General features: G+C 55.9%; 1 protein-coding gene across 10 annotated transcripts in view; it reads right to left on the minus strand.

Moving 5' to 3' along the window:
• TTLL5 (tubulin tyrosine ligase like 5) overlaps positions 1–13,694 on the minus strand; it is a 276,403-nt gene that overhangs the window by 20,251 nt on the left and 242,458 nt on the right. For 8 of the 10 annotated variants that reach the window (XM_055131147.1, XM_055131139.1, XM_055131146.1 and 5 more), the window contains one exon: positions 13,031–13,141. The exons of the other annotated variants lie outside the window; for them this stretch is intronic. In XM_055131147.1, coding sequence (XP_054987122.1) covers positions 13,032–13,141 — 110 coding nt within the window. In that variant the 3' untranslated portion in view covers position 13,031. The remainder of the gene's footprint in view (positions 1–13,030; positions 13,142–13,694) is intronic. 10 annotated transcript variants of the gene reach the window in all.

Below are 13,694 nucleotides of genomic sequence, written 5' to 3' on the forward strand. Positions count from 1 at the left end.
AGCTCGGTGAGCCCTGGCCTCCTCGGCAGGGGCAGAGGGCGGGGTCAGGGCTTCTCTGCAGGGCTGGCCTCCCAGGGACAGCGTTTGTTTGTTATGAACCCCCCCCCGGGGGGGGCCTCCTGGCCCTGAACATCAAGAGCACCCCGAAGGCCAGGGGCCGGAGGTGCCCCTCAGAATCCCCTTTCAGAGTCCCCACCACTTGCTCGGTCCTATCACAAGTGGCCCACAGGACGGCGGGACAGGGGCGTGTGTGCGCGGAGGGCAGAATCAAAGGATTAACAAGGGGGGGAGAAGCAATTGGCGGCGCGGCCAGCCCCATTCCCAGCTGCTCGGTCTTGGATTTGGAGCACGAGGAGCAGCTTAAGGCTCTGAAATTACATTCACGGCCCCCCGTGCTCCAAGCGGACTAAAGCCACAGAAATACCCCCGGAGCCCGGTGGTACCTTTCCAAACGGGGAGAACAGCCAGCGGGGCCGGGCCAAGCCAGCTGCTGCCTCCGGGGACACCACCTTCTTCAGAGGGATGAAAAACTAGAGGCGGAGCCACTGGGCCGCAAAGCGCCTCCCCCCTCCCGCCCTCCCTGCCGCACCCCCAGCGGGCCTGCCACAAAGGGTGCAGTCAACGGGCTGCTGGAGCAAGGATCAGGAATGGAGCACGAAGTAAGTGTCTATGAAAGAACCTGCCTATCCGAGCTCAGCCAGAATACGGGCTGGGTGGCTTCTTTTTTCAGATGCTCCAGTTCCACCCAGATGGATTTTCGCAAGTGGATATACATCACCCCACGTGACTGAGGGGGCTGGCCCCAAGGGCTGGAGGGTGTGGGTCGTCCGAGGGAGCTTCGAGTGTGATCCCAGCACTGCACGGCTTCCTTGCACCACCAGGGGCCAGCCCCGCCCCTCTCCACTCCCCGAGAACTGCAGGTGTGGCCCCCCCCAGAACCTAAGCGATACAAAAGCACCCATTCAAAGCTGCACGGCTGCGTGCTCCTTTGGCGAGGTCACGGAACCGTGCGACCAAACTAATCTCACAGGGGTTTCATCACTCCACAAGGCCACTCTGTACTCTGGGGCCGCGCCCCGGCCCCCGGCCCCGAGCAAGGACCAATCTACTTTCTGTCTCGGTGGAGCCGCTGCTTCTAGCCACTTCGCATAAACAGAACCAAAGGAGTGGAGGCCTTCCGAGATGGCCTGACCCTCCCAGCGCTACGCTTCCAGGGATCCGCCACGGCGGAGCGTGTTTTGGTTCTTCCCTCCTTCTGCGGGCCTGGATAATATTCCACCGCAGAGAGAGACACACCACTGCCCACTGCACTCAGCCACGCATGATCGCCCAGACATCGCCCAGGCGGCTGCTTCCACTCTCAGGCTCCTGGGGCGGGCTGGCACGCACAGCTTTCACACGGACATCTGTTTCCAGCTCTCCCGGGTCTCTCAGGAGCAGAAAGGCTGGCTCACACGGCAACTACGTTAGCTGTTGGAGAAACTGCCAAACTCTTTTCCAAAGCAGCTGGACTCAATGTTATCTATTTTTTGGGGCGGGGAGCGGGGGGGTGAGGGTCTTGAGTCATATTCGATGGTGTTCCAGGGACTATTTCTTGGCTCTGTACTCAGGCGTGGCCCCTGGGAGTCTGGGAATATTGGGGGGTCCAAATGCAGTGCTGGGATTTAAACCCGGGTCACGGCCGCAGCTGCAAGCTCAGCAGTGCCTCACCTTGGTAATGTCCAGGGTCTCGCCCCCGTTTTAGATCCGCACTTGCAACACAACACATGAGAGTGCCAATGTCTCCAGAGCCACTGACAGTTCCTAGTATGTGCCTCTGGGGGAGGCTCCCGGCGGGGCTGGGACCCTGGGATGCTGGAGAAGGCTTCCAGCCCACTGAGTCCTTTCCTGGCCTGACCTTCCGATTATGTTCAGGGGGTATGAGGTGGCCTCAATGACTTGATTTCCATAATGACATTTTATGTGTTTGTTGTCTGTTTGTGTATCTTTTTTTTTTCCTTCAGCGAAACCTTCTGTTCATTAAAAAAAATGTGCTGAAAGCCTTTTATTACTATTGTTGCTATTATTTTTAGTTTGGGGTTACACCTGACGATGCTCAGGCGTTACTCCTGAACCTGAACTCAGGAATCGCTCCTGGTGGGTCTGGAGGACAGTATGGGATGACAGTGATCAAACCCTACCTGCTGTCTGTCTGTCTGTCTGTCTCTCTCTCCAGCCTTAACTGCCTTTAAAAAAATAAAGAAACCATTGTGCTTTAAGATATTTCTGCATATTATGGAAACAAATCCTTTGCCAGATGATTTGTTAATATATCCTTCCTTTCTGCGAGTTATTATTTTTACTTTCTTAAAGGTGAGTTTCAAAGCATGTGATTTTTCTTTGATAAGGTGCAGTCTCTGTCTTGGGGCCGCTCCTGAGCACGTGCTGAGGGGTGACTCTTGGCTCTGTGGTTGCGGGCTGCTCCGAGTCATACCTAAGCGGCCCGTATGTTGCTGGGGATGGAGCCGAGCTCTTCTGCATGTGATGCATGTACGCCAGTGCACTGCGCTAGCGCTGGCTCAGGAACGTTGTCATTTTAGCCCTTGTCTTTAGATCTATCAGTGTGTCGTGGGGATGGCGGGTCGTTGTAGTTTAAGGTCCACATCCAGCAGTGCGTGGGGCTCCTCCCAGGTTTGTGCTCAGGGTCATGCCTATGATCTGTGGTATGACACATCACTCACGCTGTGTTGTAACTGACCCGGGATGGGCAACCTGCAAGGGACGTGTCCAAAGCCCCACGCCAGCTCTCTGGCTTCTAATTTGAGTTCACTCTGTCCACGGTAGGAGGCTGGGGTCTGGTTTCGCTCTTCTGCAAGTGGATAATGCACTGTTCCAGCAGTGCCTGTCTCCTCGGCTGCAAGCTGGCACGTTCTCTCCTCACTGACTAGGATGGCTCCTTGGTCGAAGAGCAACTGGCCACAGGTATACGGATTTATTTCCAGAACCCTCCACTCTCTTCCCCTGAACACAGGATCACACTGTCTTTACTTATATTTATTGTTAAGTTTTTTTTGTTGTTCTTTCAGATTTCTGTTTTGGGGCCATACCCGGCGGTGCTCTGGGATTACTCTTTTAAGATTTTTTTTTTTCCTTCAGAGAGACATCTATTCAGGGATCACTCCTGGGGGACCATGTGGGGTGCCAGGGATAGAACCCAGGTTGGTTGCATGCAAGGCAAGAGCTTTACTTGCTCTACCATTGCTCTGGCAACCTAGTATTAAATTTTCATGCTCCAGTAAAAAATGCCCCAGCTTACTACTACCAGACCCCCTCTCTATTCTCTTGGAGAATTTCAGCACAGAACTGAGCACAAGGACGCTTTTCTTGAAATGAAACAGAAGTCATTAATAACTTCTCTGTGTGTGTGTGTGCTTTTTTTTTTTAAACCGGACTGTGAGCAAAATCTCAGGAAGACAACATCTGTGGGTAGAATTTAGTGCTGTAGCAAAATTAAACTTGCAAAGAAGTTCACTCGCATAATTTAAGCATAATTACTCTTCTGCAGGGAAGCCAGGAGCAAAGAGCCCAGAATTCGTGTCAGTAGATTAGTGTACCCTAAACTTACACTCAGAGCAAATTCTTCCTTTTTAAATGAATAAACATCTTTAGTGTAAATGCTATACCACGGTTTCTATTTCTTTTTCCTTTTGGTTTTTGAGCTATGTTCAGCAATTCTCAGGGCTTACTCCTGGCTCTGCCCTCAGGAATGACTCTTGGCGGTGCTCCGGGGACAACAGGGAGGCTGGGGACCAGGCAGGGGTCAGCTGCAGCAAGGGAAGCATCCTACGGTCGCACTATTGCTCTGGCCCCGGTACGGAATTTTCTAGATCCCTTCTTTTCAGGGCTGGAGTGACAGCAAGTTTGCCTTGCACGCAGCAGACCCAGGCTGGATCATGGGCAGCCCATACCTCTGGGTGTGGCCCCCACATAGAAACCAAATTATTTTATCCCTTCTTTTCTATTCCCCCCCTTTTTTTTTTGCTTTTCGGGTTATTTTTTGGTGATGCTCACGGGTTACTCCTGGCTCTGCACTCAGGAATTACTCCTGGCGGTGCTCAGAGGACCATATGGGATGTTGGGGATTGAACCGGAGTCAGCTGTGTGCAAGGCAAACGCACTCCCTACTGTACTATTGCTCTGGTCCCACTATGCACGTTTTTTTTTTTTTAACTTAAGAGGGATTCCAAACAGGAAACACCCCCCTTCATTCCCTGCCCTCCCCGCAAAAGTTGTTAATATTTAGGAGAAAAAAATAAAAACCTTTTTTTTTCTTTCCCTTCTGTCTCTGACTCAGATCCTTGCATCTTCCTCACCTAGAAGGAGCTTTTCTCAGGCCTAGGCATCCCACCCTCCTGCACGGAGAGCTTGGTCTGGGACCCCCGAACCAGAGCGGGGCAGTTCCCTTGGCAGGCTCCCACGGTCGGTGAGGAGGGCTGCCAGAGGGGCTGCCTCCCACCCAGCGGGCCAAGACACTCTGGAAGAAAAGGCGCCTTTGTTTGTTTGGGGACGACTCCTGGCTCGGGCCCAGGGCGCAGGGGACGCTCCGGGGTGCCGGGGATCCAGCTGGGGTCGCTGCACTCAAGGCCCGCGCCTTAACCCCTGTGCCCTCTCTTCCGCCTAAGAAAAGGTGCCGCGACACAGTTGGAGCTGTTCCTCCACCTGGGTTCTCCCCTTCCTCAGCGGGAGGGGCTCGGCCTGCAGGAGGGACAGCCCTGCAGACCCCCTTGTGGCTAGGGGGTGTGGGTGCTCACGGCCCAGCGGCCATGTCTTTCTTTTTCACGAGTGACTTAGCTGGCATCTGTCTTTAGTCCCGCCTCGCCCCTGCCCCCCCCACCCCCTCCCCATTGCTGCTTGGAAAGCGGATGGGACGTGGTGCCTGCCGGAACCGACCCACCTCAAACAGCCACAGCTAGGCAGGAGAGGGGCGCCGGGTGTGGGGGGAGGGGCGCACTAAGTGAGGGGGGGTGCTGTGCTGAGCAGAAGAGGGGAACGGGGAGCGGGTGGGGGCTGTGCGATGGGGAGAGGGCGGGGGCTCTTTTTCCTCGTGTTTTGTGTCTCTAGGCCATGCCCCACCGCGCTAGGGGGTCTCTGTGGGCAGTCCAGGGGGCCCTCCCGGCTGCCCTCTGGCTCTGGCCGGGTCTCTGCACAGCTACCCTAGCCGGGACCTCCTGCCTCTGGGCCCCCCCCCCCCCCCCACAAAAGCCACCGACCGAGTGGCTCCCATCCCGAGCTGGAGGGGCTGCTCTTCTGACGGACCCCGGGGTGACAACCCCCACCCCCCGCCCCATCAACCAGGCAGTGTTGCTTTTCCCTCAGACACACGGCAGAGGCCCCGTGGCCTCCACCTGCGGGAGTGAGGGGCTCACAGAGGTCGGGGCTGAGGGAGGGCGTCTGGGTGGGAGCAGAGGCTCCACAGGTTCTGGGGTGAGGCTGCCTGGACCGTCTCCTTGGCCTCCCCAAGGTCCGCATTGCCTGGCCGTCATGGCCCGTCTCTGACAAGCCCAAGGCGCGTGGCACAGCCCCAGCCGGGCACAAGGGCTCGGTGAGGCAGGATACTGGTGCCACAGGGGTGGGGCCAGGGCTGCGGGGCAGCAGTGCGGCTCCCAGGGGTCTTCTGCACCAGGATTCGCTCTCCCCACGAGGGGGCGGGCCGCCAGCTCAGCCCGGCCCGCGTGCTCCCCACGGGCGAGGAGGTGGGTAACACACCTCCGAGGCTCCCGGGCCAGACGTGGGCACTCACAAGGCCTTCGGCGCCCCAAAGGGGCACACACAGTTCCCGGGGACGTGGCAGAGAGAGGCCGGCCACTCTCTCTGGGGACAGTCTCTCCGTGGGGACGGTGTTTGTCAAGGCACTGAGAGATGGCGGGCAGCTCAGATAAGGCGACAACAGTCAGTGTAGAAAAAGTCAGGGGTGGAGGGTGGACCGGGAACAGACCAAGGAAGGCAGAGACCTCTGAGCCGGCTTCCACGGGCTGGTGTGGACACACTGTCACAGGGCTGGAGGGGCAGCACAGAGGGGAGGGCACTTGCCTTATCCGAGGCCAAACCAGGGTTGGGTCTCTAGCAGCCCAGAGGGTCTCCCACGCCCTGCCGGGAGTGAACCCTGAGTGCAGAGCCAGGAGTAAGCTCCGGGCACCTCTGGGTGGGGCCCCTAAGCTAACAAGCAAAGTCTGCCTAGGAGGAACCGTCCCCAGGTGCGCCCGTGACGGGAGAGGGCAGGCAGCGGTGCTGTCTCGCCTTGAGCTGGACTGGCGTGGCGCTGCGGAAAGCCGTCCTCCCTTGCTAAGTGCTGGCCCCGGGCCAGGATGCTCCCCGGGCTGCCTCAGCTATCTGTGGGGGCCTTCGCCCGACTGAGGGGCGCGTCTTCTTCCCAGGAAGCACAGGGGACAGTGGACTCAGGGCTGTGCTCAGCCCACAGTCTGAAAGGCCACCTGGCCGGGGGTGTCCTTCCTCTGTGTGGCAGAAGCCCACTGGTCACAGCCCTCGGCTTCGGGGTCTGACTGTGCCCACGCTGTAACTGCTCAAAGCCGGCCATCCCCATAGACCCAACCTCTCCCCACACTCCCCCCCTGCCCTTCTAGAAGCCTCCAGGTTGTGTCTTTGGTCCAAGAGTTTGTTCTGAGGCTGGAGCGATAGCATAGCGGGTAGGGCGTTTGACTTGCACATTGCCGACCTGGGTTTGATTCTCAGCATCCCATATAGTCCCCTGAGCACCAGGAGTAATTCCTGAGTGCAGAGCCAGAAGCGACCCCTGAGCATCACTGGGTGTGACCCAAAAAGCAAAAAAATAAAGAGTTTGTTCTGCTTGGTGCCAACCCATTTTTTTTTTCTTATTTTGGATGCAGGGATCAAACCCAGAGCCTTACGGATGCTGGGCAGGTGCTCCAGCCTGAGCCATGTCCAGCCCTGTGCCCTGCCGGACTGTGGATGCCAGGTGGGGGTGGAGATGTGGGGGTAGGGAATCTCCTGCAGGGGCCCAGATCAACTTCTCCTCTGACCAGTCCCCTCCCCTCCCCTTCCCTCCCCTCCCCTTCCTTTCCCTTCCCTGTAACGATCCAAGAGCACCCTCTAATACATGGACCAGGCTCATCTCCCTCTTAGGGTCTGCTTCTGATGGAAATATTGGTTATCTATATAGATATCTGTATCTATATATCTGTACACCTGTATACATCCATTTACCATCTAGCTATCTACACGTTTATACATAGACACTTTGGACTCACCTTTATACTCTTAGGTAGCTGGGGTACTGGGGGAGGTGGGGATTGCCAGAGGGAACACCAGCTGGCTTCACTGTCTTAATGAGACAAAGCAAACTAAAACCTTCCGAGTCTCACACCAACACGGTGGTGACCAGCCGGGAAGGAACGTGGCGGATGGGGCACAGAGACACAGAGATACACTGGAGACCTTGGGAGGGGGACGTGAGTGGTCTCCCCTCTTATGGAGGCTGGAAACTTCCAGAGCCTTGTAGCCAACACGAGCCATACAGGCCGTGCAGTCTCTGCCTGGAGCCAGCGGCACCTGCAAGAGCAGCCCTGGACACACCGGCCAGGGGGCTGGGCCAGGCAGCCACTGCCCGCTTGCCAAGCTCTGCCCAGGAGGGCTGCACCGGACGTGCTGCTGGGCAAACGGGTGCCCGGGCTCCTGATGCTGCCCTTCAGGGGTGCTGAGACAAGCACCCGGAGAGGCCGGGCGCGAGGTAAGAGGGGTGCTGGCTGCCGAAAACCATCAGAGGTGCTGGTTTGGGGGCGGGGCCGACGCTGGCTGTTGGCCCTCAAGCACCGAGACTGCCCCCAGCAAGAGCGCAGGCGTCCAGGACCTGGCTGCTCCCCGGGCTCATGCCCAGTGACACTCTGGGACAGGGGGAAACAGAGGCCGTCTCTCTCCTCAGTCACCCAGACCCTGTCTGCAAGCAGCTGAAAGCAGCGGGCGAGACTATACGGGCATGTGACCATGACAACTGACGGTGGGAAAAAGCAGAAAGGCCGGGCGGGGCAGGGAGAGGGGAAGGGGAGGCCGAGGAGGAGTCACTCTGCTAAGGTGATAAAAGTGCAGTTTAAAATTCCATATTCTGGGCTGGAGCGATAGCACAGCGGGTAGGGCGTTTGCCTTGCACGCGGCCGACCCGGGTTCGATTCCCAGCATCCCATATGGTCCCCTGAGCACCGCCAGGGGTAACTCCCGAGTACAGAGCCAGGAGTGACCCCTGTGCATCGCCGGGTGTGACCTCCCCCCCCACCAAAAAAAATAAATAAAAATAAAATCCCATATTCCAATATCTGAGAAATAATGGTTCTTGACCTGAACTTTTTTTTGCAGCTCAGCCAGAGTAAAATTTGTTTTTGTTTTTTAAATAAAGGTTAAATTCCCAAGAATCTTCAATTGGGCTTCAGTCATGCCTCCGTATTTCCCTGGGAAGTAGATAAGCAGCAACTGGAAGGGGTGGGATGGGGCCACCCTCAAACCCCGAGACCTTCCTCCCCGCTCGCAGGAAGCACGGAGCACCGGCACTCGGTGGGGGAATCACTCACACTGCGTGTGTTTTCCTCACCTTGTCCTCTCACAACCTGGCTGGCTTTGTCAGCTGCGGCCCCTACGGGGGACCAAGCTCCGCTTTAATTATGGCCCTCCAGGGATGCCCCGCGAGGGGAAGCGTTACCTCGCAGGGCGCAGGGAACTATCAACCCGGATGGAGGCTTCTAGGGAAAAGTGCTCCTGGGTACCCAGGGAGTGAGAAGCTGGAAAAGAACGAAGCAAGGGCCAAGTGTTCCTGTTTCCCTAGTCATGCTCCTCGTTCTCATCTCTCATACTCGGGGGGGGGTTGGGAGAAGAAAGGCTCATTACCGGTGCCAATTACGGGGTGATCGGCCCCACGCTCCCTTCGCCCACCCACGCTCCCCGGAGCCCCGCTCAGATGCTACAGATCGGCAAGCAGAGTGCTAAGTATTTCCATGTGCACGGCATGCTTTTTCCAAAGCCAGGCATGGCTTGGCATGCCGCGTCTTCAGAGCTTTGGGGAGCAGTCATGTCCCGAGGCGAGAAGGCTGGCCACGCAGAGGCACGTGCCCGCTCACCGAGACCTGCTGCACGGTGTGTGGGTCGGTGGGCCGGAGACCCCCGGAGCCCAGGCCGGCAACGTGCCGTCAGTCCAAAGACCCCCAGCAGGGGGCCGCATCAGGGTGGGGGGTTACCTGCCCCGTGCAGGGTGACAAGGAGAAGCAGGTACCCTGTGGCTGCAGAGGCCGGGCCACTTCTGCAGCAGCAGACACGATGCGGCCCACCTGGGGGTGCCAGGCGTTCTCCCCTGGAGGAATGCTGCCTTGCGACCGAAGGCGGAGAGAGGGCCCACTGCGCTTCCCGCCCCTCTGCCCGACAAAGTGGGGATTGTTAAGGACTGAAGACGCCTCACCCTCCTGGGACTCGGCCCGCTCGGGAGAGACAATCCCCACTTTCAGATGTTATCTTTCTCCGTAGCCCAAGCTTAACGCAGCTCGGAAACAGAGCTCCCTGCTTTTCGTCCGGGCAAGTGAAACACACCGCCTTTGGCGGGGCTCTTAGACCCCCCGCCCCCCGCCCCTGTGTCCAGCCCCCCGCCCCTGAAATCCAGGACTTTCCTCTCTGACCGACAAACCAGGTAGTTTGGCTAAGTCTGAGCTTTGTTTCTGAATGCAGAGACGGTTACTGAGTGCAATGAAAGGGGCCTCGGGACAGGAAAGCATGAAATTCCAGTGGCGGGCGGCCAGGATATTTCGCCGTGTGGAGGGATCCACCTCCCTCCTGTGTGGCTGCAGCCAGAGTGGAGCTAACAAAGCACCGACTGCTGAAACATCACTGGTGTAACGCAGCCTCGACGGAGGCCAGCTCCGGGGCCAGCTGCTAGCTAAGAAGAGGGTGCTGGTCGCCTAATCTTTGTTTTTGTTTTGGGGCCCCTGGCGTTCAGGGAGCACTCCTGGTGAGGTCCAGGGTGACTGCAGACAGTGCTAGCCGTCAAGCCCAGGTCGGCTGTGTGGCAAGGACAGCCCCATCTGCTGTACTATCGCTCCGGCCCTGGTCGCCTAACTGAGTCAGGCTTCCTCCACTGGCTCCGGGAGCGCCAGCGTAAAGGATTCTTCCTGTTGACTCAGAGAACACGCATGTCAATCCTGTGGGTCCCAGGCAGGTGGTCACTGCATGCCACACGGGTGAGGGGCAGGTCTGGGCCGGGCCTTATATCGGATTGCTGGGCAGAGAGGGCAATTTGCGGTGGGCTTATTTGAGTGATTCCAGCTCTGGGCTGAAGTGGGAGTGGCCCTGACCGTCCGCTCCTGGTCCTGGCGTGACTGGCTGGACGAGGGGGCAGTGGGGACGGGCACTGGGGAGGGTTGGTGTGGACACACAGGGCCTGCTGGTGGGCAAGCTGGTATTAGTCTGAGGCACTTAGCTGTCCCTGGGAGGGGCAGTCTCTCCCCGGGTCTGGAAGGTCCCCAAATGCTCAAGCATCAAAAAGACAGAAAATGGAGCTAACGGAATGGGCCAAGGGGTGAAGAAAAGTCAAAGAGATTGAGAATCTAAGAAAGCACCAAACAACACATGTAATCATGCCACCGGGTGGGGGGGGCGCGAAGTAGCATTCTGGGGAGTCAGACATGGCTTATTCAACAGCCTAAGAGCAGCTCTCTTCATCACACGCACACACACACACACACACACACACACACACATTCTCTCACATACACTCTCACTCACACACACCCATACACATTCTCACATACACTCTCTCATACACACAGTCTCAAACACACATATACTCACACTCACATTCACATACACTAACACCCTCACACACACACTCACATATACACATACTCATTCACACACAAAAACACACTCTCACAATACTCTCTCACACACAACACACACAATCTCATACACACATATACACACCCTCACACACACTCATTCATACACACACCCTCACACACACTCATTCATACACACACTCTCACAATACTCTCTGCCTCTCTCGCACACACTCATGCATATAATACACACACTCACACACATTCTCACATACACACACTCATACACACTCATACTCCCACTCACATTCACACACACTCACACTCTCACACAGGCACTTACACATATACACACATTCTCACACACACTCACATACACACACTCTCTCTCTCTCTCTCTCTCTCTCATACACACACATACACACACACACACACACACACACACACACACACACTCACTTCTCTGCTGTCCTGCCTACCCCTGGCCACACCCGGGCGTCAGAGGCTCTGGAACTGGAAGTGTGTGTGCCCTGGTTGTGACTGGGTGATGGGCCATGGAGCCCGGACCCTCTTCTCCTTCGGCAACCTCCCAATTCCTCTGTGCGGCCTCCCTAAGCGGCCGGGTGGCCCTCCCTCTGCGCGGGGGCTGTGCGGGGAAAGCCGGGTTTTGGAGGCCCGTCCTGGGTGCTGCCTCTTGGGCCAGCCCTCCCCCCCACCCCGCAGCCCAACCCTGCCCGCTCGCTCGGAGCTGAGCCGTGGCAGTCAGGCCTCTGCGGCGGACGGTCACAGGGATTTCGATGCTGAGAGATGGGTGCGTGCCCAAGGCTTCTTGCGGACGAGCTTATTTTGCCATGTAATGTTCTGGGCGGATTATAAGGGAAATGAACGAAATAGGTTCAAGGAAAGTGATATTACTAACTGCGGGGAAGGTCCAAATCTCACAGTCCTGGAAACGGGGCGGACGAAGTCAGTTCTTCTTGGCAGGCCGGAGGTTTGGTTTGGAGCGTGAGGTCACATTCGCTTCTCTGGCGGCCGGTTGGTCTCCTGAAGGAAATACTGACCTCCTCGCTCCAGTTCTCTCTGCTTCATGAGCTGCTCCTCACGGGGCCAGCGTGAAAGGCCCCGCTGGCGAAGGACCCACCCAGCCAGCTCTGGGTGTTTGCAGTTTCTCGGTTCAACTTCTGGTAGGTGACCAAGCCATGGATTTGGTGTTCCCTTCGCTCTTCTCATTCCTTTCTGTTTAAGAGTTTTAGCTGGGCCGGGGAAAGATATTTGAAGCTTTCTGATCCAATGTAAATGAACCCTGTGGTGGAGAAATAATTTTCCTCCCGCCTTTGCCTGCCCGAGGTATTTTGACGAATAATGCTTCTCCGAGATGTTTACAAACATTCCCCTCGAGGGAAGAGGAGTAGCAAGCTCACGGCAGATGCACCAGGAATGCTCCGGTGCAGGTGAGAGTGAGGAAGAAAAGGGACCTTTAGAGCCCTGTGGTTTCACAGAATTTTCGGAAACGCCTGGAAGCCACAGCAGGGAAATGCTCCTGAGAGGCAGCGCTGGTAAAAGGGGGGGCGGGGAGGGGCGAGTGTGGCTTTGCCAGAAGGAGCCGGGCCTTCCTCCACGAGCACTGCTCCTTGGATGGGCAGGAGGGCGGGTTTTATACTTTGTTTTGCTCCCCGCCAGAGCCTATGTTTATCTCAAATAGTTCATTAAAGACCAAATTATTATCACCAAAAGTTAAAAAAAAAAAAGAGGGATTCCTTCTCTGCGTTCGATGATCTGAAAATATTATTCTCCAGCCATCCAACTCCAGTCTAAAAGCCTTAAATAACATTCATTCTCTTTAGAGGTGACTGCAATCTGGCCCCCAGATAGTACGCTTTCCAGCATATTCTATCATTGTTCGCCTAAGAAAGCTTAGCTTCTATTTTTTTATTGGTCTCAGTGTCCCCAGATTTTTAAACAAAAGGCTCAGGAATATTAAATTTTTATTGTTGTTGTTAACTGCGATAGCGCCACCTACTGGCGGGCCACGACAGCCGCCACCCTGCTGCAGCTCGGACCCCCCAGCCTGGGAGTGACCTTGGGCGCTGAAATTTCGATTTCTATGTCATTTCCAGAAACAGTTACTTGACAGTTACTAGGTCTCCCGCGGCAGCATCAAGTCAGCAAGCTCGAATAAGAAAGTATGCTTTTATTCTTACTGTTACCTTAAAGTGGCCCTGCCTTCACCGACTTTGATTTTCTCTGTCCTATTACTCCAGAGTGTGTGCACAAGAATTTGGATCTGGCGAAAATAACCTGGGGAAGTTCCAAAGATCCTGGAGAATGTGGAAAAAAAAAAAAAAGAAAAGAAAAAAAAAAGAAAAAGAAGGAGGAAGGGAAAAAAAAAAGCCCTACTTAACGCTTTATTTGCTCTTCGTGGAAAGGACGATCTACTAAAACTAGGTTTTAGGGGAGCCTCATTCTCCCAGACACTACCACCCCATTTCCTGCCCGACACTACAGCCAAGCCCTCGTGTGCGCCTTCTAACGACCGAGCACCCAAATTCTATACCTTTGCCTCTGGGGGAGAAAAAAAAAGAATGCTTAAAAGGATATAAGCTAGCAGGACTAAAACTTCACGAACTTTCTATTTTGAATCGGGTATGCCCCGGATCCACCTGAGACTTCTAACAACTTACAGAAGGCAAGGTGGAAAGAAGGGAAATCTGCGAGTGAAAGCAGATCCTGCTACCGAGTGCTGCCAGGTGAATGATTTCACTTGGACTTAAGAGTGCCTTCTAGATCCTGAGGGCTTCAGTGCTCCCGAGTTCCCTTCCTACTACACGAAGTCCCTGGCCGGAGAGAGAGCAAGCCCGGGGCCCAGTCAGT

Source organism: Sorex araneus, chromosome 3 (assembly GCF_027595985.1).
Source record: "Sorex araneus isolate mSorAra2 chromosome 3, mSorAra2.pri, whole genome shotgun sequence".
Classification (NCBI taxonomy): domain Eukaryota; kingdom Metazoa; phylum Chordata; class Mammalia; order Eulipotyphla; family Soricidae; genus Sorex; species Sorex araneus.